Raw genomic sequence first — 20215 nt, forward strand, 5'->3', positions numbered from 1 at the left:
GAAAGGAAAAACCCTAAGTTAAAGAGGGTTGACTCGTTTATGAAAGGAAAAACCCTAAGGAAAGGAAAAACCCTAAGTTAAAGAGGCTTTTAGGACAAGTTTATGAACCATTTCGAGTTAGAAGCCCAGATCTGAAGTTGCTACTTCAGATCTATGTGTATCTTGGCCTAGAGAATCATAAAGCATCAGTCTATGGGTTGATTGTTGAGCCCCTTTGTCTCAAACCCTAGTTTATAGTGATTTGAGCCTAGATCTCGTTAGCTACATGTAAAGTTTGCCACTTTACGTAAGGAATAGGCTTTAGAAGAGTGGATCTACAGTTTGGAGTCCATGAATGACTCAAAAGTCCTTTGCATGTATGTAGATATGTATGGACTCGGCGAGTCCTTCGAGTGGACTCGGCGAGTAGCATGAAGATGAGGAGGAAGTCGACGAGTGGGATGAACAACTCGTCGAGTCAGATGAAGTTAAGCATGAACTCGGCGAGTTGGAAGAACAACTCGACGAGTTGGCCGAAGATTGCCTTGGACTCAGCGAGTCTATTAGTGGACTCGGCGAGTCAGGTCGCGAAACCCCAATCCCTTCGAGTTGAGATTCGAATCAGTGAGTCGGGTGGAGACTCAGCGAGTTGGACAGGTCAGGACTCGGAAATAGTTGGACTCGGCGAGTCATGGACTGACTCGGCGAGTCGAGTCGCGAATAGAAAGACCCTGAGCATATGAACTCGGCGAGTCATTAGGTGGACTCGGCGAGTAGGGTTGACCTGGAAGGTTGACTTTGACCAGAGTTGACCTTGTTGACTTTTAGAGGACTGTCAGACTAAGTGTCATATTGATATTGGTAGCTCGGAGAGCTGGAGGAGCAGCGGCTCAAGGGATTGTCGATCAGCAGCCAGAGGATTATCGGCGGAGCTCAGCAGTTCAGGTGAGTTTCCTTCCAGTAGGAACGGGTCTAAGGCCACAATGTCGGCCCGTTTAGCTAGCAGTAGTTTCCGGATTTTGATCTGATGCAGTAGTTAGTATGTTTGATGCCTTCGTGGCTCAGACAAGATTTATGTGTTATGTGTTCCGGGCTACAGCCCGATGCAGTATGCAATATATGTGTGTTCATGCTAGTTGATATGTTTATGTTAAGTGATGTTCAGTTAGTTCCGGACTTCGGTCCGATGCAGGGGGCAAGGCCCCAGTTAGTCCGGACTTCGGTCCGATGCAGGGGACAAGGTCCCAGTCAGTTAGTCCGGACTTCGGTCCGATGCAGGGGGCAAGGCCCCAGTTAGTCCGGACTTCGGTCCGATGCAAGGGACAAGGTCCCAGTCGGTTTCCGAACTTCGGTCCGATGCAGGGGGCAAGGCTCCAGTTAGTCCGGACCTCAGTCCGATGCAGTGGGCAAGACCCAGTATGTGCTTTATATGTTATTGGTATGTGGTAGATTGGGGGAGCTCACTAAGCTTCGTGCTTACGGTTTTCAGTTTTGGTTTCAGGTACTCATTTTTCAAAAGAGGAGCTCGAGAAGATTGCAGTGCACACACCATAGTTAGTTAGCCTGGGAATGTTTGACTCTGATAATGAGATTATGTTTTGAATTAATACTCTAAAAATTATGTTATGACCTATGATACAGTTTTGTAAATATGGTTTTAGTAATGTTTTAAAAGAAATTTTTAATCGTGATTTTTGGGTCGTTACAAGTTGGTATCAGAGCCTTGGTTTGAGGGATTCGGACGCACTCCTGAATGTGTCTGAACTCAAACTAAGGAAGAGGTATAAAGTTTTCAAGAGAAAAACCATGGTTACAAAAGAATTTTGAGAAAAGAAAACAATTTTAGAAAAAGTATGAAGAAAAGAGTTTTAGAAAAAGCGAAAAGAATTTTGAAAAGAGAAAAGGGTGTGGTGCATGCAATCAGCCGAGCTCAAGTAAGTACTCCCAAATTACCCGTACAAGTTTATGATCATTAGTTTCAGTTTCAGTTTTAGTTCCAGTTCCAGTTTCAGTTTCAGTTTCAGTAGAACAGCATGCTAGTATTGAGTAGACAGTAGTAGGATAGCCTGTGTAGGTTATGCCTGATAGTATGAGCTTAGCATTGTATGCTAGTACAGTTTCTTGTTATGAGAATAGTATTGCCTGAGTATGTTTCCTTTATCCAAATGTTGCTTGCTTTGTGCTTTGTGGGACTCTGAGTGATGGGAGTTAGCCATTAGGTGAATACGTCACATCACATGTGATCAGGGTTGAATAATCTCAGAGTGTTGGATTTGGCCCTACTGCGCAGCTCTCGTTTGAGTCTAACCGTCGTAGGGATGAGAATTTTACTCGAAGGATTATCTGAGCCTCATTGCATGTGATGTTATTCAGGTGGTGGCTAATTGGCATTACGAGGAGGCCTTCAACAGCTGAGGATTGGTTTGGGTGGAATCAGAGGTTCCCTAGGGCAAGCCTAGGATGAGAGTAGCAGAGATCAGTAGTAGAGAAAAGGGGACTTGGTGGAGTTGAGGTAACTCTTGAGGAAAGTACGGATAGATGTGGAAGGTAGTATGGGCCCGTACTACTGAAAGCAGAGGATTCGTACTCGATTCAAGAGGGGCCAAGGCAAAACCATGGAACTAGTAGAGTGTGTGAGAGATCCCTCAGCAGTAGTGTGTAAATTGATTAGGAATTGTTATATTTTCAGCATGGTGACGTTGCGCGAGATATCAGTTGGCAGTTCAGGTGCCGGGGAGGGATCTGGCTCAGGCTCTAGAGTCGGGCAGCTTGAGGATCAGATGAGGGATTTCATTTCCGCAGAGATCATGCGCAACATCATTGATCAGACTCCAGTGATTTTCGGTTTGGTTAGAGAGGCCATTGTGGAGCTCATGGACAGTCATCTTGAGGCCTTTAAGGCCGGGATAGTTTTAGGACAAATTGGGGCTCGTCTAGACCCCGATTCTTATGGAGTTCATGGGTCCATAGGGAGAGGAGATCCCATTTCTAGTTTTTGCCATCAGGGGACAGGAGTGAGTGGGGCACCCTGTCTCCAAGAGAGACCTTTGCATGATTGGATAGTTGAAGAGGTTACGCGAGCCATTCGCGAGGATCTGCCCGACATGGTTGTGAGGATCACTGATAGGTTGATTGCGAAGCTTCAGGATCAGACAGCTATTGTTCAGTCGACGGGCGGTGTCGACAAGGGAACGCAGGAACGAGAGACGGGCAGGGAATCGGAAAGGAAGAGGAAAACGGATGAGACTCAGGAAGCCGCAGGTTCAGGCAAGAGGCCCAAGGGGTCGGATTTGAGGACGAGGAACTATCAGAGCCGCAGTCGATGCGGGAAGTGTGGTAGGACGCACATGGGTACATGCAGGCGTAGAAGTGGTGGTGATGCTGGATGTTTCAAGTGCGGCCAGAATGGCCATTTTAGCAGAGATTGTACTGTTACCATCGCCCATGGACTTGATCCGATATGTTTCCATTGTAGTCAGAGGGGCCACAAGAAGGCCCACTGTCCGAGTTTGTATACAGCAGGGCAGATGCCAGCTCATGTCCTTGGGACTTAAAGTACCGCCAGTGGTTGTCGAGGCCGGGCAAGGGCGCCCACGGCTCGGAGCCGAGTTTTCCGGTTGATTTCAGCAAGGATTCGAGCAGCGCTGAGTGATGGAGGTATGTATCTTTTACCTCCCTGTCAATTATTATTCATGTTATTATTTGTTATGTTGTTGCATTGATATCAATAAGTATATGTGTTGGGGGTATTATATTACCTACTTAAGACGGAGTGTTATGCCATCTGCATACCATGGGATTAGAATGGTGAATTGGAGGTCGTTCCCTCTAGATCAGGTTACTTCAGATGCGGTGACTGTAACATGTATGTGTAAGATTCAGTAGTGCCTTACTACTTGCGGAAGGCGTTAGTCGGGTAATGATCAGTTATATTCTCAGTAGTGATAATCCAGAGTTTTTAGTGGAGTAGCTAGCGGTCAGTAAGGAAGTGGGTTGGGGATGTGCACCCCAAACGCAGGTTCTCGGGATGTAGTCCCTAAAGCAAATACAGTTAAGGATCGAAGGGTGCTCAGTCAGAAAGCAAGAAGGGTGCGGATCTGATAAGAGTTAGTTGGAGCGCTGGCAAGGGTAAACATTGGCGGACAGCATATCGCCCTTTTAATGGAAGGAAGGTTGGGAATCCTTTCGACCAGTGAGCAGTAAGGAATTAGCCGAATCCAAGTGGGGGAGAACCCTCCGGGTATACAAGGATAAGAGCCACGTAGACCCAGAATGAGTGCGCGGCCTCTGAGAAGAAAAGATAGTAGCATAGTGATTGGTGGATTGAGAAGTTCATAATTGGGAGTTCGAGGACCTTCCCAACAGTTAGTTCATGTAATCGAGAGGGTTAGAAGCTGGTTGGGAATCCAGGATTGGAGGACCCCCTGTAGGGCTCAAGTGAGTCGGAATGAGGATCCTGAGAACGGTTAGCAAGAGATGCTTTCGTATTAGTAGCCAGTGACAGAGTCAGCATGCAGAATTGTGTAGAATCAGGAGTTGGGAGTTTGGAAACTTCCCAACAATAGCTTCTTGTATCCAGATTAGTAGACGGTTGGTTTGGGAACCAAGCCGAAGAATTCCTCGACGAAGCGCTAAGTATATCAAGGATATAAGATGTCGAGGTTGATGCAGTATTCAAAGACTGAGGGCTAGTTTTGAGAAATCAGGATGAGGAATCCCTAACAGGACTAGGGATAGTCAGGATGTCATCAGATAGTAGTAGTAGTGTTGTAAGTCTGCAGGGGTAGCCGTAACATTCACTAGCAGTCAGAAAGTAGTAGAGTGTTGTAAGTCTGTAGGGGTAGCCGTAGCATTCACTAGCAGTCAGAAAGTAGTAGAGTGTTGTAAGTCTGCGGGGGTAGCCGTAGCATTCACTAGCAGTCAGATAGTAGTAGTGGTGTTGTAAGTCTACGGGGGTAGCCGTAGCATTCACTAGCAGTCAGATAGTAGTAGTAGTGTTGTAAGCCTACGGGGGTAGCCGTAGCATTCACTAGCAGTTAGATAGTAGTGGAGTGTTGTAAGTCTACGGGGGTAGCCGTAGCATTCATTAGCAGCCAGATAGTATTAGAGAGTTGTAAGTCCGCGGGTGTAGTCGTGGCCTTTATCAGATTGGTAGGTAGCATGAGCGCGTTGTTGGACGCGAGAAAGCAGTAGTTCCCACCCGTTCGGGTGCAGCAGTGAGGATATGGGAATCCACGGGTTAGATTTCGGATTTCCCAAATGGTTCAGTTATGGCTAAGTCAACAATTTGACTATAGATCGTCACATCAGTTATGAGATCAGAGTAGCAGTGGATCGTTGGGGTTTGGGTATGTTAAGGGCTACCGTCAGTCTGGGAGCCATCATGTTGTTAGTCGTGGAATTGATGATGTCAGGATGTGACGTATGGACCCGATCAGTTGGATCGGAAGGTTGTTAGAGCCACAGTGACAGGATAACTAGTGGAAACTAGTTCCAGAGAAAGATTTCGTTCAGAAGTCGTGGGAGCGACTAAGTGAGGAGTCCTTTGACTCCACAGTTGAGTTGGAACTCAGTGTTGCAAATAACCGACGAATGACTGGAGACCAGGAGGGTCTCGAGATATTTGGGAAGTAGCCATATGTCAGTTCAGTGTTTCAGGCAGTTCAGTGTTTCAGGCAGTTCAGTGTTTCAGGCAGCTCAGTGTTTCAGTCAGTTCAGTGTTTCAGGCAACTTAGTGTTTCGGTCAGTTCAGTGTTTCAGGCAGTTCGGTGTTTCAGTCAGTTCAGTGTTTCAGGCAGTTTAGAGTTTCAGGCATGTTCAGTATTGCAGGCAGTTTAGTGTCTGGATAGTTTCAGAGTTTTGGACAGTATTAGTATTTGTGTTGGAATGCAAGTGCTGACGGTATAGTTGGTTGATTTGGAAATGGCAAGTCCCTCTCAGCAGGATCAGTTGAGCCTTCTGCCAAGTATAAGTGATCTGTAAGGATAGCTAGGCAGGTAGCTTTTCTTTCAGGATGGAAGGCTCGAGTTAGTAGGAATTGAGTAGTCAAATGAGAGATAAGTAGGCTGGTTCCAGCAGCATCGATTCAATATGGATGGCAGAATGGATAGAACAGTTATAGATAGTCGAAGTATCTTCGGGAGTCGCTGGGAGCGACTAGGAGATTGCGATGGAGTGTAGTGACCGGTGGGAGTCCGGTAACTCAGATATCGGCAGATTAGTTAGACCTGGGTAGTCTTAGTGCATCCGGTAGGCGGATGAGGGGCAACAGGATTTTCAGTAGGAGGAAGTAACGTTGAGGAAATTATGGAAAAGAGAAGGATTCAGTATGTACCAACAGTAGTGACCAGCACTGTGAGTGGCTAGAGTGATGGACAAAAGGGTGTTAGTTTTCCCAGACAAAGAGTTGGAGGCAGTTCGCAGGACAGTTGGCCATAGCAAACTTCGAGGACGAAGTTTAGTTTAAGTGGGGGAGAGTTGTAACACCCGAAATCAGAAAGGTCAAGAAAGGAAAGGAAAAACCCTAAGTTAAAGAGGGTTGACTCGTCGAGTCCAGGGAGGAACTCGGCGAGTTGGAGCGGGATCCGGGTGTAAAGCAAGTGACCGAGTCGGCAAGTCGGCAAGTGGACTCGGCGAGTCAGGTCTGGGTTGGGAAACCCTAATTTCGGGACTTGGTACCCTATTTAAGCATCTTAATCTCTTCCCTAGGGCTCATTTGCGGACCTATAGTCTAGAACCAGAAACCCTAAGCCTCCATTGTTGCTCAATCAAGCTTTCTTGCCAATTTGGGTGATTTGAAGGAAGAAGGAGGAAGGCACACATTGTGGATTCAAGAATTGGCAGTAGATCCAGAGTTTGTGAGGTCTTCCAGAGCTTTTGAAGGTAATGAGTCGCTACCTTCCCTCTTTTGCATATAGATCAACCTTTATCAGGGGATTTGGGGCTTTTAGGACAAGTTTATGAACCATTTCGAGTTAGAAGCCCAGATCTGAAGTTGCTACTTCAGATCTATGTGTATCTTGGCCTAGAGAATCATAAAGCATCAGTCTATGGGTTGATTGTTGAGCCCCTTTGTCTCAAACCCTAGTTTATAGTGATTTGAGCCTAGATCTCGTTAGCTACATGTAAAGTTTGCCACTTTACGTAAGGAATAGGCTTTAGAAGAGTGGATCTACAGTTTGGAGTCCATGAATGACTCAAAAGTCCTTTGCATGTATGTAGATATGTATGGACTCGGCGAGACCTTCGAGTGGACTCGGCGAGTAGCATGAAGATGAGGAGGAAGTCGACGAGTGGGATGAACAACTCGTCGAGTCAGATGAAGTTAAGCATGAACTCGGCGAGTTGGAAGAACAACTCGATGAGTTGGCCGAAGATTGCCTTGGACTCGGCGAGTCTATTAGTGGACTCGGCGAGTCAGGTCGCGAAACCCCAATCCCTTCGAGTTGAGATTCGAATCAGTGAGTCGGGTGGAGACTCAGCGAGTTGGACAGGTCAGGACTCGGAAATAGTTGGACTCGGCGAGTCATGGACTGACTCGGCGAGTCGAGTCGCGAATAGAAAGACCCTGAGCATATGAACTCGGCGAGTCATTAGGTGGACTCGGCGAGTAGGGTTGACCTGGAAGGTTGACTTTGACCAGGACTTTGACTTTGACCAGAGTTGACCTTGTTGACTTTTAAAGGACTGTCATACTAAGTGTTATATTGATATTGGTAGCTCGGAGAGCTGGAGGAGCAGCGGCTCAAGGGATTGTCGATCAGCAGCCAGAGGATTATCGGCGGAGCTCAGCAGTTCAGGTGAGTTTCCTTCCAGTAGGAACGGGTCTAAGGCCACAATGTCGGCCCGTTTAGCTAGCAGTAGTTTCCGGATTTTGATCTGATGCAGTAGTTAGTATGTTTGATGCCTTCGTGGCTCAGACAAGATTTATGTGTTATGTGTTCCGGGCTACAGCCTGATGCAGTATGCAATATATGTGTGTTCATGCTAGTTGATATGTTTATGTTAAGTGATGTTCAGTTAGTTCCGGACTTCGGTCCGATGCAGGGGGCAAGGCCCCAGTTAGTCCGGACTTTGGTCCGATGCAGGGGACAAGGTCCCAGTCAGTTAGTCCGGACTTTGGTCCGATGCAAGGGACAAGGTCCCAGTCAGTTTCCGGACTTCGGTCCGATGCAGGGGGCAAGGCCCCAGTTAGTCCGGACTTCGGTCCGATGCAGGGGACAAGGTCCCAGTCAGTTTCTGGACTTCGGTCCGATGCAGGGGGCAAGGCCCCAGTTAGTCCGGACCTCGGTCCGATGCAGTGGGCAAGACCCAGTATGTGCTTTATATGTTATTGCATGGTATGTGGTAGATTGGGGGAGCTCACTAAGCTTCGTGCTTACGGTTTTCAGTTTTGGTTTCGGGTACTCATTTTTCAAAAGAGGAGCTCGGGAAGATTGCAGTGCACACACCACAGTCAGTTAGCTTGGGAATGTTTGACTCTGATAATGAGATTATGTTTTGAATTAATACTCTAAAAATTATGTTATGACTTATGATACAGTTTTGTAAATATGGTTTTAGTAATGTTTTAAAAGAAATTTTTAGTCGTGATTTTTGGGTCGTTACAGCAATCAGTTGGTCGAGATATGGACTCGGATAGCTGTTTGGTGGGGTGTCCAACTTCCTCATTTTTCCTCTATTGACCATCTCCTCTCGTGGTCTGATTTTCTTAGCGTTAAAAGAGGGCAACGACAAGCTTTTGACACTGTCATCTCGACTACTTTATGGTGTTTATGGAATTTTCGTAATTCCACTGTTTCTGGAACGACTCAACCCAAGAAATCTTTCATTTTAGATGAAGTGATTGATAGATCTTTCTTTTGGATTTCCAATAGGTGTAGAAAAGCTAATCTTAGTTGGACCTCTTGGCTTCATAATCCCCTCTTAGCTTGTATTTTGTTGTGATGACTATATTTTGCTAGCTTCTTGCTAGTTTCTTTTATAAAATCTCTGCCGTTCTAAAAAAGACAAAAACAAGAAAAATGATTATTTTATTTTTCAGTGGCAGTACTACCACCCAAAAGAACATTTTTTCCCCTTAATCATGTGTTGAATAATTGATTTATACAAAAATGATTTTTTTTTTCTGTATTGCTTGCTGTAAATGAGCAGCAACAGAGGAAAAAACATATTTTTTTTTCTTACCTTTAAAACCAAACAACAACAAAACACAAATAAGATAAATTTTTTTAAACATGTTAATTCTAATTCGTTTCGTACAACCAAATTTGTTTTAAGATTGTAGGAATAATATTACGGAAATGTACAAAAGAAAACAAGAAAATAGAAGAAAAAAAATTGAGGCGTATGTTTAACACATTGTTCTTAAAACAAATTCGCCCGCTATCAAGTGTTGTTTCCCAGAATATAACCGTTTGAAGTGGTTCTTCTATACCATATGAACCTGAATAGGCATGGACTATATCTTTAATGTAGTTAGAAAATAAGAAGATGAAATGGGAAAGAAGAGAGTTTGTTCCGTTATTTGGTGTGAACAACTGGTTGTAGAGTAGTAGTATTTATACTACACATTTTATAACATCCCATTTAAACACCTCTATTAATCACAATATTAATGTGTGTTTAGCGTGTAATTCAATTGTAATATTAATTATAATTTCAGTTACAAAAGAAAGAAATATTTGCAAGAAAAATCCCTGAACTTTTCTTTTATTTCTCCAAACCATTAAACTCTTTTATTTATTTCTTCCAACATCCTTACTTTAAGGATTAACTTTTCATTAATCTTAAATTCGTTTTCAAACGTATTAAAAAATGGGGAAAAATCATTTTTTATAAATTGGTTAACACCAATTTTCCAACACTGCAAATATTATTGTAATACCAAGTATTTCATAGGTTAGCACAATGAAATATAATGTTGATGTCATGGAGAATGTGATTCAGAGTTTGATGTTCGGATAATTTGAAATGTAATGTATTTTGGCTATTTTGATTCATTATATTTAGATTGTTTAATTTTGTATATGAATGTCTTCGAAATGATCTTTTTTATTTTGCTTGACAATGCAATAGAAATTGTTAAAAGTTTTACATCGTATGTGAATTATTAAAATTTGTTTATTAATCTTTTTTTTCAACATTTTTTAAGTTAAAACAAAATAATTTACTTTTTAGTAGACTTTAAAAACAAATAGTTTTCTTCTTGCAGATCGTAGACATTTGGTCCGCAGACTGTAGCTATTTTGTCTTTGAAAAAACAAACATCTTAGACAAAAAAACTTATTGGCTTATGATGATAGAAAAATGAGTTTTTATAAAAGTGTTTGGATTAGTTTTTGTGGTGAGAAAATACGATAAAACAATAACTTTTGTTTTGTTTTTTTTTTTTTTACTTTTTTTATGTTTGTCTTAACTTAAGTGTATTTTAGGATAATATTTATTTCATAACTCAAAAAGTTATAGATAGTTTAGAAAAGTTACAAATTCTAACTTCTTAATTTTTTTTGAAGGGTTAAAGAGAAGTTTTTTAAAAGTCATTTTCTTTTTTGTCAAACATTTTTTTTGACTTATTAACTTTTTAAAAAAATCAATAGATCAATAAGTTGTTTTGAAATTGAATCTCAAACACCCTTTAAGAAAAAGCTTAACATTTAACGATCGTTTGATAGTTGCTAATTGTGTTAGAAGCTGTCTGATTTAAAAGTTCTTACTGAGTTAACTTCTAACTGAAATTTGTTGTTTAATTTTGCATTTGACTGACTGAGCAAAATGGCTATATTACCCTCAAACAATATATTTTATAATAATTCCTTTACGATTTACCATTTAACATTACATTTTTATAAAAATATTCAACACTTTAAATACTACTTACAAATTAAACGAATTAACATTCAAAAGATTTGTCCTTTTTTATATCATTAGCAGAGTCATTTGTATCTGCATCATCATCCATTCTACTATAACAAATAGGATGCCAACATTTACCTATATAAGAAGCATGTAGAAAAAGAGTGATTTACTTCCAGAAGAACCTAAACTTGAATCAATGAAGCATGGAAAGATGTGACTTCCTACTTTCATAACATGATCTTGACACAAGCAGTTGCCTAATGCCTAATGTCAATTTCCAACACTAGTAACTATTAAGCAGTGAAAAATTGAAAAGTAATCTAGTAAATGCAACTCTATTTCTGATCAAGGGGACTAATTTCTTAATTAAGCGACTCCATTCACCTATTGTTACTTGCTAACATTTCAAACACACACAAACATTTGATTTTCAATCTAAACCAATAACATGTTCAAATATCAAAATTGAAATATAACTTTCATACCCACTATTTAGACATCTAATGCAACAAATAAAGGAAACATATACATGGGTGGAAACACTATTACAGAATGCAATTTTGTTGATGTAGTTCAATGGTTTCTCATTCTCTTCGACCAATACAAGTTGACTCCCAATGATACAATTAACATTTCCCTACGTGTTCTTACATGCATTCTTTCTAATTGCACAATCCTGATTGTTTATACACGAAAAGTTGTTTTTCTTGATTTCGCTCCAATGCTGCCCTTTTGGATTCAAGGACCTAGGACCAAAATACCCTTCGATGGGATAAAGTTCTTCCTGTTCTAATGTGTACAATCCTATGATAAGTTTGAAGATGAGAAGTCAACATGCTCTCTACCTACTATCACTTCTCCGAACTCAAAACCTGGTCAAACCCGAGTAAATAACTATTAGGGAAATTCAAATATTTCAAAAAAGGCAATGAAGAATTCATGAATTAAGAGTACCTTTATATTGGATTTAGAAACCTTGGGATGCCTTGATTTCGATCGGAAGGAGGCGACAAAGATGATCACAATTACCCAATGACGATGACCTTAATTCCAACTGTGATGTAAAATCAGGTTGCGATTTGGGAAAAATGGATAGAGGACTAGCATGATGGATGCGTCGGTGGTAGTGAGGAATGAGGATGAGGGCAGAGCGTATCTTGAGTCGTCCAGGGCGTTAGAAGAAATCAATAAATTAATTGACAATTGTGACAGTAGATGGGTAAAATGGGGTAAAACTTCGTTCACTCGATTAACAACATTATTTTAACGGACTGAGTCACATACTTTTGTTGGGCAAAGTCAGAGCTGTGGAATGTGTCAGATGCATATCAAATGCTTTGATCAGACCGAGTCAGACAAAAACATTTGACCGGACCGGTCAGCACCAAATCAAACAACTCCTTAATTTCATTTTATTCAAAAGCTGAATTACATCATAATTAAATGACGAGATAATGACTTAATAGGGTAAGATACTTTTTGAAATATACACATTTAGTCCTTATTCTTTTTTTATTTTATTTATTTATTTATTTTTTTGTAAAATATACCCTTATACTTTATTTTTTTTGTAACAATGCAATCCTTGTGACCGGCTATACTCGGTATACCGGTCATATACGAATTTTCTTTTAGGGAAAATGACTTGATAGGGTAAGATACTTTTTGAATTGTACACATTTAGTCCTTATTATTATTATTTTTTGTAAAATAAACCCTTATACTTTATTAATATGTACAAATTAGGTCATTTTCATCAGATTCTACAGCTTTTGCTGATGTGGAAGCACAAGTGGCACTAAATAGCAATTAATTAGCTTAGTCACCGGAGGTGGGTGATCCTCCAGCAACAAGAAAAGGGCGGCGACCCTTCTCTTTCTCGTCTCTCTTCCTTTCGGTCGAACAACAACAGCCAAACACCCTTTACCTATTATGTTTCTCCGATCTGTCGCTCTTTGTCTCTATCTTTGAGATATGTTGCCAAAAAAAGAAGAAAGAATCGACGAGGGGGCTACCAGAGCCGCTCCTCGCCGCCAACTTCCGTTTCTACTTCCTCCTGCCTCCCCCCTTCGACCTTGTTGTTTTTGCCACCATTCCTCATTGCTACCAGTGATGTGTAGGAACACACAAAGGAGTCGCGCGAAGATCGGGGTTCTCCCTCTTTTTCATGATGAATAAAAGTTGGAAAAATCTCGTTGTGGATATGTAGATACCACCTGGGTATTTCATTTCAACAAAATAAAAGAAAAGAAAATGACTTGATAGGGTAAGATACTTTTTGAAATATACACATTTAGTCCTTATTCTTTTTTTTTGTAAAATAAACCCTTCCATGTCAGCAAAACCTGTAGAATCCGGTGAAAATGACCTAATGTGTATATATTAATAAAGTATAAGAGTTTATTTTACAAAAAAAATAAAAATAAGGACTAAATATATATATTTCAAAAAGTATCTTACCTTATCAAGTAATTATCCCTTAAATAACTTATTGCGTATAATTATATCGAAAACTCAAAATAAAAATAAAAGACCAACAAAAACAAAATATCTATAAAAATGAATTTTTAAATATAACATATACTTAATGGCATATATTTGTATTAAAATTTCACGATACAATTCAAAAGCGTGCCTTTCTATACTTTTCTGTCAGAGTCCAGAAAAGCCCAATCGTTTGAGCAATCAACGACGGCGTAGCACTCTTTCCCGCCAATTTTCCCCTAATCGCAGAGAAAAGTTGGGAGAAAAAGCAAGGAACAACGACAACCGCTTGTTGTTGTTGTTGATGACGATGCGAATTGAAATCGGTTCGGAATTCAGCGTGACTCGTATGATCAGTAGTTAACATACTGTAGTTCGCGATAAAACCCTAAAGATGGCCGATGCTAGGGTTATCAATGGACCCGCCGGGGCTTTGCAAGCAGGCATCATCACCAAAATCCGATTAGAGAACTTCATGTGCCATACTCATATGGAAATTGATATTGGCGACCGTGTTAATTTCATCACTGGACAAAACGGAAGTCAGTCTAGCTTTTTCTCTGTTACTCTTTAGATCTCATCTGCTCTCTGTCAAAAGTTTATCACATTTGAGTGGTCTTTTTTGTCTTATAGGTGGAAAGAGTGCGATACTTACGGCTTTGTGTATTGCTTTTGGATGTCGAGCAAAAAGTACAGACAGGGCAACGACATTGAAGGAGTTTATAAAGACTGGTTGCAGGTTTGTATAGTCTTTAGTTTGTTTCAGAAATCCAGATATTGTAGTTTTGTAAAAGCTAATTTTGCCCTCTCTATCGTCACTCTTTGCTTTGCTGCTGTTGCATATATCATATGGATCTAAACCTTAGACATGAGGCTAGTTTTCTTTATTCACAAGATCTATGTTTTGATACTATATACTTGTTTCCAGCTACGCCCTTGTTCATTTGGAAATAAAAAATCAGGGAGAGGATGCTTTTAAGCATGGCATTTTTGGAGATGTTATAATATTAGAGCGCAGGATTACTGAATCAACCAGTACCAGCGTCCTTAAAGATCAACAAGGTTTTTGGTTTACTTTCTCCTTTCTCTCCATAATTTTGAATTTTATATCCATCCTTAAAGATTCATATGCTGGAAACAAAATCCATCTTTTGATCCTTATCTTTTACTCAATGATATGTAACAGGGAAAAAAGTAGCTACCCGGAAAGAAGACATCCGTGAGCTTGTGGAACATTTTAACGTGAGTATCTGCCTAAATGGCTAAATCTCACACAGTCACATGTTACTTTTATTATTATATACCTCATATTTTAATCTTATGTACAACTCATATAAAGATCCACACCACTAAGTCTCATACATGTTCTAAACATCTTGCATTTCCATGTGCAGATTGATGTTGAAAATCCTTGTGTGGTGATGAGCCAGGACAAGAGCCGAGAGTTTTTGCATTCAGGGAATGACAAAGATAAATTCAAGGTCTTTCTTTCATTAACATGTATATAATATTTGGATGTAAAATCTTTATAGGGTTCTTTTTTTGACATATTGTTTTTCAGTTCTTTTTCAAGGCTACACTTTTAAGTCAAGTGGATGATCTACTGAAAAGTGTTAAAGACAATCTTGACAAGGCAAATAGTGAGGTTGTTGAGTTGGAAAGGTCAATAGCACCTATAGAAAAGGAATTGAATGAATTACAAGGAAAGATTAAAAGCATGGAACATATTGAAGAAATTTCACAGAAGGTTCAGTTGTTGACCAAAAAATGTGCATGGTCACTGGTATATGACATAGATAAACAAATCCAAGAAGAAACTGCAAGGATTAAAAAATTTGAAGAGAGAATACCTCAGTGTCAAGCTCGAATTGATCAACAAATTGTAAGTAAGAAGAGAGTTCAAGTACTTTCTTTATGAATTTTGATTTGTGGGTACTTCTTAAAAACTTATATTGATGTATTTGATAGGCAAAAGTAGCAGACTTGCAGGATTGTTTAGACAAAAAGAAAGCTCAAAGTGCAGTTATGATGGAAAGTACTTCAAAAGCTAGGAAAAGGAAGAGTGAATTAGAGCAGAAACTATCTTTGGTATGTTTAAAAAACTGACATCAAGTCTTGTATAGATAAAGGGGCTCTGAGTAAAGTGTTGTATACATAAAACTTTTTGGACTAAATGAACTGTCTGTATCCGAGTAAATGACTATTTATCCTTATGTTAAGAAATGAAGGTAAATAGCAAATGACTATCTATTCAAAAGCTGTTATAAATCACTGTTTATTTTCTAAAAATTGGGTTTTCATACTAATAAAAATATCAATTACAAGGCTACCAAGGAGAGGATTGAGCTAGAGCAAGAATATGGCAGAAGAAGGAACAATGTTGCTAAAATGGCTAAACGGATCAAGTTACTTGAGCAACAAATCAATGATGTCAGTGAACAACATATGAAAGACACACAGGTTTTTATTTCTATATCATCTTCACTTGTATAAATATTTAGCAATTTACAATGAACATGGATATCTAATATCATATCTGGATTTTGTAGGCTGAAGAACATGAGATGGAGAATAAACTAAAGGAGCTTCAAGAAGAGATCAATGTTGCTGAGTCAGATTGCCTAAGGTTTTGTTTGTTTCATGGTTCTTGTGTACATTTAATAAATAATAATAATAATAATCTCTTTATGCTTTGTTAATTTTATCAACTTTCAGATTGAAGAATATTGAGGATGATTTATCAGAAAGATTAGCGATTGCAAGAGATGAGCTTAAAGAGATCACTTCTGAGGTATGGAATTGCTTTCATTTATTTCTTTACCAAATTTATTTATTTATTTTTTCTCTTTCAGATTGATGAGTATGAAAAGAAGATAAGTGATAGTCAACGCCGAATTCGTGACCTACGCCTGAATCAGACAAACAAGGTCTTGTAATTTCTTAATTTAACTAAAAACAACAATTCACATATCTTCATGTTTTATTAAAAATTGTAGCTTTTTGATTGTATGTATCTTTTTCAACAGGTGACAGCTTTTGGAGGATACAAAGTTACCAGTCTTTTAAAAGCTATTGAGAGGAACCACCACAAGTTCAAAAAGCCTCCCATTGGTCCTTTAGGAGCACATGTGGTCAGTACTAAATTAATAAATAACTATCTAATTAATTATCATCTCTATTGTTCTTATATGTTTATATGATGATTTGATTTATAATCACAGGCATTACTCCATGGTGACAAATGGGCTGTTGCTGTTGAAAATGCTGTTGGAAAATTACTGAATGCTTTCATAGTAACAGATCATAAAGATTCTCTTTTATTAAGATCATGTGCTAGAGAAGCAAACTACCACCACCTTCAAATCATTATCTATGATTTTTCTATACCAAGGTATGTATGTTTCTTTATTAATTTAGGGAACATAAGTTATATGATTATAACAAGATCTGAAAATTAAACTTTGAGTGTAGATTACAAATTCCAAATCACATGCTTCCTCAAACAAATCATCCAACTGCTATTTCAGTAATGCAATCCGATAGTCCAACAGTAGTCAATGTATTGGTGGATGTGGTAAATGATAATGACTTTCACATTTTCTTATTTTTGATTTATATTTAGTGAAAAAAAATAAATGTTGGTGTGTTTATGCAGGGTGGGGCTGAGAGACAGGTGCTTGTAAGAGACTATGATATGGGAAAAACGATTGCTTTTGATCAAAGGATTCCAAATTTGAAGGAGGTTTATACGTTAGAGGGTCAGAGGATGTAAGATTAATATAATTTAAAATTTCTTTTTTTATTTAGTTAATACAAAATAGTGAAAGTGAAGAGATATTGGGTTTTTTTGTTTGTTTCTAGGTTTTCTCGTGGTTCAGCACAGACGACTTTACCCCCGAATAAGAATGCAAGGAGTGGGCGTCTTTGTAGTTCATATGATGATCAAATTAAAATTTATGAAAGAGAAGCAATCCACATGCAAGAAGAAGCTAAACAAATCCGGGGAAAGAAAAGGACTTTTGAAGAACGGGTTAAGAATCTTCAAGATGAATTTCAAAATGCAAAAGTAAGATGCTTTTTAGGGTAAATTACATTTTTGTCCAAGTTGTTTTCGTGCTAATTTTGTCCTTATTTTGAAGTAAGTTTCCTAACAATTTTTATTTAACAAGATATGTTAATAATATATAAGTAAGAATAATATGTGTTAGAAAGATAAGCTATACTAAGGGACCAAACATGTTAATATTAGTACTTATGTTTTTAATCTTTATTTAGAGACAACGGATGAATTCAGAGAAGTGTGTAATGAGCAAGAATCTTGGACTAAAAGATTTGAAGAATTCACTTGCTGCAGAAGCAGAAGCAGCAGCTTCATCCGTATCTAATGTTGATGAGCTCCATCAAGAAGTTTCGGTTTGTTTTCTATATTAAATTCCCATTTTACCCCTGTAAAACATTTGTATTCTCAAATCAAATGTTCTAATTAATTAAACTAATTTCCAGAAATTACAAAACGATAAAAACCAATTTGAGATGTCACTTGAGAAGATTCAGGAGAGATTGCAGGAAGCCGAAGCCAAAGCAAATGAACTCAAAGTATCATTCGAAGAGCTTTGTGGTATGCTATTTTTTTTTTTAATAACAATTATATAAAAATTACATTTATATTTTCGTTTTCTTTCTACCCTTTTTTTTTCTATACAGAATCGGCAAAAGCTGACATCAGCGCTCTTGACAAAGCAACGGGTGAGTTGACTCAGATCGAGGAGGATTTACGTGCTGCTGAAGCGGTAATTCACTTTTATGATACCCTAATGATATTTATCATATTATTTGTGCTAAATTTAAAAGTTAAATTTTTTTTTATAGGAAAAACGTCATTATGAAGGGCTTATGCAGCAGAAGGTCCATAAAGGAATTGAAACCGCAAAACAAAATTATAAGGCTTTGGAAAGCGAGCGAAAGGTGTCTACTTTTATAAACATATATGAACTTTTTTTTTTTTTTTTTTCCTGTAGAAAAGTTATTGAACAATCATGTTAAAAATAAAAATAAAAATACAGGCGAGTTATGAGAAAGCTTCAATCATATGCCCTGAGAGTGAAATTGAGAGTTTAGGAGGATGTGATGACACAAGTTCTGATCAACTCCAAGCCCATCTCACAAGGCTTAAACAGAGGCTTCAACAGGAAAGCCAAAGACATCAGGAATCCATTGATGAGCTTCGAATGATGCATGATAAAAAACAAAGAAAGATTATCAAACAACAGAAAACTTACAAAGCTTTTAGAGACAAACTTTCTGTAACCCTTTTCTCCCCTTCAATTCAATTCTTGTATTTTACATCTTTCATATTCTGAAATTTACTATATTAGGCAATTCATACGGCTCTTGACAAACGATGGAGCAAGTTTCAGAGGAATGCCACTCTTTTAAAGAGACAGCTGACGTGGCAGTATGTTCTTCCTCCTTTTATCTGTTAAAATTTCAAGAGAATTTGTTTTCTCACTTGTCATATTGAAATCTGTGGTTTAGATTTAATGGGCATCTGAGAAAGAAGGGGATCAGTGGGCTCATTAAAGTTAGTTATGAGGAGCAGAAGCTTTCAATAGAGGCAAGTAACTTCATGAGTAAAATACAATTCTGGTCCCTTATTTGAGGATTTTGTAACCATTTTGTTCTATGCTACCCTTTATCTATTTTTATTTTTTAAATAAAAGTTTGAACGTAGTCTAAATAGTTATTGAATTACTTTGAGAAGAAGGGGGTAGTGGGCCCAAAGTAATTTAAACTTATTATAAATAACAATCTTTATTAAAAAATGAGTTAATACTTGAGGACCAAAATAGTAAATATACCTTATAGCCCTAATTTGGTTGGTTATTACTTATATTATTATGTAGGTTAAGATGCCCCAAGATGCAACTAGCAGCAATGTTCGCGACACTAGAGGGCTTTCAGGTTTCCTCTTATTAATTTTTATAACTATGTTCGGATAACTTTTACATCAGGCATTTTTTTTTTATTTTTTTTTTTAATGTTGATATGTGTTTATAATAACAGGAGGAGAGCGATCGTTCTCAACACTATGTTTTGCACTTGCACTTCATGAGATGACAGAAGCTCCATTTCGAGCTATGGATGAGTTTGATGTCTTTATGGTAAAATTACTTCTTTTTAACCAAATTAAATTTCTTTTAAAAAAACAAAATGAGTGGGGTTTGTTTTTAAGTTTAATAATTTTTATATTGATATTGCAGGATGCTGTGAGTAGGAAAATAAGCTTGGACACGATTGTGGATTTTGCTTTGGCGCAAGGATCACAGTGGATATTTATTACACCTCATGATATAAGGTAAATCATTTCTTTATTTACTTACAAAAGAAATGTTTTTAACAATTTAGGAAAAAATAAAGAATAGTATTGTCACATTTTATGTGGAGTTTACTTGAGATGTATATATTTAAATGCAGCATGGTAAAACATGATGAGAGGATAAAGAAGCAACAAATGGCAGCTCCTCGCTCATAAACAAAGCTTTGCTTTGCTTTTGTTAATGCATTATTGTAAACATCACTCACATCACATCTATCTATTCTATCTTGCTTCAAGTTTTTATAACTGAATCTTGGGTTTTGTATGATATTGTGTTTTTTTTTTTTGCTCCAGTGTATGAATGTAGATATTGGCTCTAGTTAATTTTTACACTGTTATTATGGGTTAGTATAAGATGTAGCACGATCCCTATCTATGTTACATAGAGTTTATTATGCTTGTGAATTGTTTTGCTTACTTAATACTCTCTCCGTCGCAAATTGATAATCCACTTTTGACTTTTGAAGTCTTTTTTCTTCAATTTTGACCTTAAATATTTTTATTTTTATTTGTGTTATA

General features: G+C 38.3%; 1 protein-coding gene across 1 annotated transcript; it reads left to right on the forward strand.

Moving 5' to 3' along the window:
- The first annotated feature begins 13455 nt into the window (after positions 1 to 13455).
- Positions 13456 to 19961, forward strand: LOC111901616 (structural maintenance of chromosomes protein 6B). The gene is made up of 27 exons (XM_023897491.2): positions 13456 to 13862; positions 13954 to 14059; positions 14249 to 14382; positions 14507 to 14562; positions 14715 to 14801; positions 14882 to 15202; positions 15289 to 15408; positions 15646 to 15780; positions 15870 to 15946; positions 16036 to 16111; positions 16173 to 16247; positions 16347 to 16451; positions 16542 to 16711; positions 16792 to 16894; positions 16976 to 17088; positions 17182 to 17386; positions 17596 to 17733; positions 17824 to 17938; positions 18025 to 18110; positions 18190 to 18285; positions 18384 to 18623; positions 18696 to 18775; positions 18856 to 18934; positions 19224 to 19281; positions 19384 to 19481; positions 19581 to 19675; positions 19795 to 19961. The coding sequence occupies exons 1-27, from the start codon at positions 13715 to 13717 to the stop codon at positions 19850 to 19852; spliced, it is 3174 nt and encodes a 1057-aa protein (XP_023753259.1). The 5' UTR covers positions 13456 to 13714; the 3' UTR covers positions 19853 to 19961.
- Positions 19962 to 20215: the final 254 nt, after the last annotated feature.

Source organism: Lactuca sativa, chromosome 9 (genome assembly GCF_002870075.4).
Source record: "Lactuca sativa cultivar Salinas chromosome 9, Lsat_Salinas_v11, whole genome shotgun sequence".
Lineage (NCBI taxonomy): Eukaryota > Viridiplantae > Streptophyta > Magnoliopsida > Asterales > Asteraceae > Lactuca > Lactuca sativa.

Coding starts and splice junctions, on each gene's coding strand:
- LOC111901616 (XM_023897491.2), top strand. CDS start 13,715: ATGGCCGATGCTAGGGTTATCAATGGACCCGCCGGGGCTTTGCAAGCA. Junction 15,409..15,645: donor TAGAGCAGAAACTATCTTTG/GTATGTTTAAAA, acceptor ATCAATTACAAG/GCTACCAAGGAGAGGATTGA. Junction 15,947..16,035: donor GCTGAGTCAGATTGCCTAAG/GTTTTGTTTGTT, acceptor ATCAACTTTCAG/ATTGAAGAATATTGAGGATG.